The following is a 3,833-nucleotide window of genomic DNA, read 5'->3' on the forward strand; positions in this document are numbered from 1 at the left end:
TTTTTTTGACCATGATGACGTCATCAAAATCTAAAAAGAAGTCAAATATATGAAAGAGAATTGTCTCAGCTATAACATACTGAAAGTTGGAAGACGATTGATCAAGGATAAGCGAGATACGCTCAAATGCGTATTTTCACAAATGACTTCATAGCTATAATTCACTTTCTTTGAATTCAGACGCCAATATGATGACGTCACAATGTCCGATCAGCCATTATGATCTCTAAAATCATATTTACAACTCATGTGCTTTCAGAATATGTAATAAAAATTGGGGGTCACCTTTCAACCTAAGGAGCTATAACTGATTAAATATAGGTCTGATTTTAGCATAATTTCACTGTATAGCGGCACAAATACGCACAAAGATACCTATGTTTGACGCGCACGTACGGTATTGCTATTGGCCAAAAGATGACCAAAAAGAATGGAAATTTGTGAAAACAATGTCAGGAACCCAAAATATGTAAAATAACGTAATTTCTAGCTTCCGTACGTGCTGCGCACATAAAAATGTGTGCGCGTAGTGGAAAATTTCAAAAAAATTTGAAATGCTCAAAATGGCCTAAGACGTGCTCTAATTTAGTCAAAAAGTGATATTGAGCATTTTAAAATTTTGACGCACGCATACGCGCGCGTAGTAAAGCGCACGCATCAAATTAGGGTACAGTACATTCAACATTAACCCAAAGTTAATGCTCACTTAATACGATTTCGAAATGGCAATTGGTTAGGCTGATATTATCGATAATGTAAAAATGCAAAATTGCGCGTAGATGACGTCACGCATGACTGAGCGCGTTGAAAAGCTTACCATGTCTATTCCAGACCAAGCCAAATGTTCGTTGACCGCGATTGTGCGTAACTCGTGGCATTTTTTTGAGATATCGTGCGAACAGAAAATGGGAGAAAGAAAGAAGAATAAGAAAAAAAAGATGTTGATCCTGACAATAACAAGAGGTGATCCGCTAGTGTAGCGGATCACCAATAAGAAGATCCTGACAATAACAAGAGGTGATCCGCTCGAGAAACAGATCACCAAATAGAAAATAACTTGCGAGGCACGCAATGACGTTTGCAGCAGACTGCTCATACAACACAAATAAACGTTGCATGGAGTTACTATGGAGCTCAAATGAAAAGACGATATATTTTAGCAAGTACCGGTATTTAAAACTTTTTTTGATTTTAGGTTTTCGCCGAAATGGCGATTTTTTTTTTTTTTTTTTTTTTTTTTTTGATTTTTTGTTGTAGAGATGCAAGATTCTCCTTTATTATTCATTAGAGGAAAGAACAAAGGGATATATTCAGTAGCTTTTCTATCTTTAAAATGTGGACCATTCCAGATTTGGAGAGGAGGGGGATGCCTACACATCCGTCACAACACACTGGATATCATCCTGCTGTATTACTATACTACAGTATCCCACTCAATGTACAATTTACCTTTTTGATTGTGTGGCACTTGGCACTTTCAGAGAAGCCAACCATGTCTTCTGGTGAGCAGATCTTCACAAACGGGAATTCTGATTTCATGGCTAGTGTTGCAGCTAATGCTGTTTTACCGTTAGTTGGAGCACCTAGTAAAAATTTATACATAATACAAGATTTTACAAGAATATCCAACTATGCTCCAGTATAGAATACCAGAATTTTGAATAATGAAGCATCTAAAACATATGCCTCTAAACGCCAAAATGAATGTCAAACCAAATATTGCCAAGGCAAAAATGAAAGTGTAAAGAAAAAAATAAAACATATGAAAAAAAAGGACTACCTATGATATAGTCATAGTAATCTTTATATCAAGTATATTCCTAACATCCTTGAAATATGTATTTGAAAAATTTGATAAATATAAAAAGCCATAAATATAATGGAGTATCTGACCATTTTTCAGCAAAGCTTGTTTTTCACTACTAGGCTAGAAAAAAATCAAAAGATACTACACAGCACTCTCCTACAACGCCTTGAAAATATGATAATCTTTTCTAAAATTTCCGAAAAACCAAAAAGACCAACATCCCACAACATTCTTTGGCAGATTTATTAGGGTTCTTCCAACTATAACGGCAGCCTTAGCAATTTTTTACTACCTAGGCCTATATAGTATAAACTATAATTTTTCCGAACGCTCGACCTTACATCGTCATCTACAGATTGTGATTTTGTTAATTTCTCTATTTAATCAATATATTGCTGGTGAAAGAATGGTCGTATTGTAATAATTTAATAGTGTAGTATAACACATATGTTTTACATAAGAAAATCGCTGAATAAATTTCGTTTTAGCGTTAGTTTTATCGTTATCTTTGGCATGGGAAATACTGCTTTCGTATTAAAGCTACGATCGTATCATCACAGGCTGCTTCAAAACTGCCCATGCGCATGCCCAGAATGATCTATCAGATATTTTCCACCCATGTACAGCAAAGGCCGAAAGATTGAAACATGTTAAATACCGACATAACGTATACATAGACCTATTTCTATAGTACAGTTAACATATGTAATGATATAAATTTATACTAATATACATAGAAATATTGTGTAAATATCTATTTAGAATAAACATATTAAATTTAAACGATAATTTGGAAGAAGTATAGGAAGAAAGAATAGGAAAGAAATTTGGAGCGGCTGAAATATTAACCAAAAAATGTACAATAATTATCATTTTGTTATCATTGCATCACGTTTTTGTGAAAAATTTGTTTAGGGCCTACACGTTTCATAAATAAGATGTATATTTCTTCCTAACTACTGTGTATAAATTTAAGCATTTAACCATCCCATTATTACACTGGTTACATTCACCACAACAAATTTCCTTTTTATTTTTTCCTCCTGGATTTGCTGAATAAGAAAAAAAATAAAACCTTTTTTCCACCCTCCTATGAAAATCCTCAAAAAAATAAGTTTGCCAAACAACATATATAAAAAAGTCTTGCTTAACTACTGCCATACTAGATTGTGTGTTTGAAGTATTGTATGAAAGTGCATACAATTGACAACTTAAATGAGTTTCGACAATCATTTTTAAAATAATTAAAATTCTTATAGCCTCGTAGCTGGGTAAATAATTATCAAATACTCCAGAAATAATAAAAGAAGTCACAGTTAAATCAAAAAATGTTTTCCTTTATTTTTTTATTTAGTGTTAGTTTACTAATGACCAGCAAGTGAAATAAAGTACCTGTATAAATAGCAATTTCAAAGTTCTAACCTCACTCAATGTGATGTACACAACAGCACTGTCATAATTTACAATGATTAAACAGTATATATTAGGGTTGAGGCTAATATATTTAAAATATAAATTACAAACACATTTAATATTTCAATATCAGTAAAATTTCCTGTCGATTTATAGTGCCATAATTTCATTTGTCACATTGGCCATGCTGCTAGTACCTTAGGCCTTATGTTTATCAAGGCCTAGCTACCGTTGCATCTCTGACGTACATTTCCTTGAAATATAACCAAGATTTGCCATTGTTAACCTTAATTCCCATAGACGACTAGTCACATAAAGTTTGTGTGGTGAATTTTGGGACATCAACAATTGACTTAAAGTAACTTAAATCATGTTCAAATGAACAAATACAGCAATTATGATCTTTACGACAACAATTTCGACCGTTTCTTCTGTTTTATTCTTCTGCTTCTGCTGAAATTGACGACCACATTCCTTCGAACTTTGCGTAACAATGATCATGTACCATGTCCTTATCCATATCTGAAATAAGGATAACAAGTAACTATATCAAAGAAATTTAGAATGCTGTAAAAAATGAATATGCTAATATATTACACACATTGCAGTATTG

The 3,833-nt window shown here is 33.0% G+C and overlaps 1 protein-coding gene across 1 annotated transcript in view; it reads right to left on the reverse strand.

The window, feature by feature from the left end:
• The window catches only part of LOC117111390 (vesicle-fusing ATPase-like), a 40,983-nt gene extending 39,190 nt beyond the window's left edge, over positions 1 to 1,793 (reverse strand). The window contains exon 1 of the mRNA XM_033254301.1: positions 1,450 to 1,793. Within this exon, the coding sequence (XP_033110192.1) occupies positions 1,450 to 1,602 (153 nt within the window). The 5' untranslated portion in view covers positions 1,603 to 1,793. The remainder of the gene's footprint in view (positions 1 to 1,449) is intronic.
• Between the last annotated feature and the right edge of the window lie 2,040 nt (positions 1,794 to 3,833).

The sequence above is a fragment of the Anneissia japonica genome, unplaced genomic scaffold (genome assembly GCF_011630105.1).
Source record: "Anneissia japonica isolate Jap-2015-1 unplaced genomic scaffold, ASM1163010v1 scaffold288129_len78161_cov153, whole genome shotgun sequence".
Lineage (NCBI taxonomy): Eukaryota > Metazoa > Echinodermata > Crinoidea > Comatulida > Comatulidae > Anneissia > Anneissia japonica.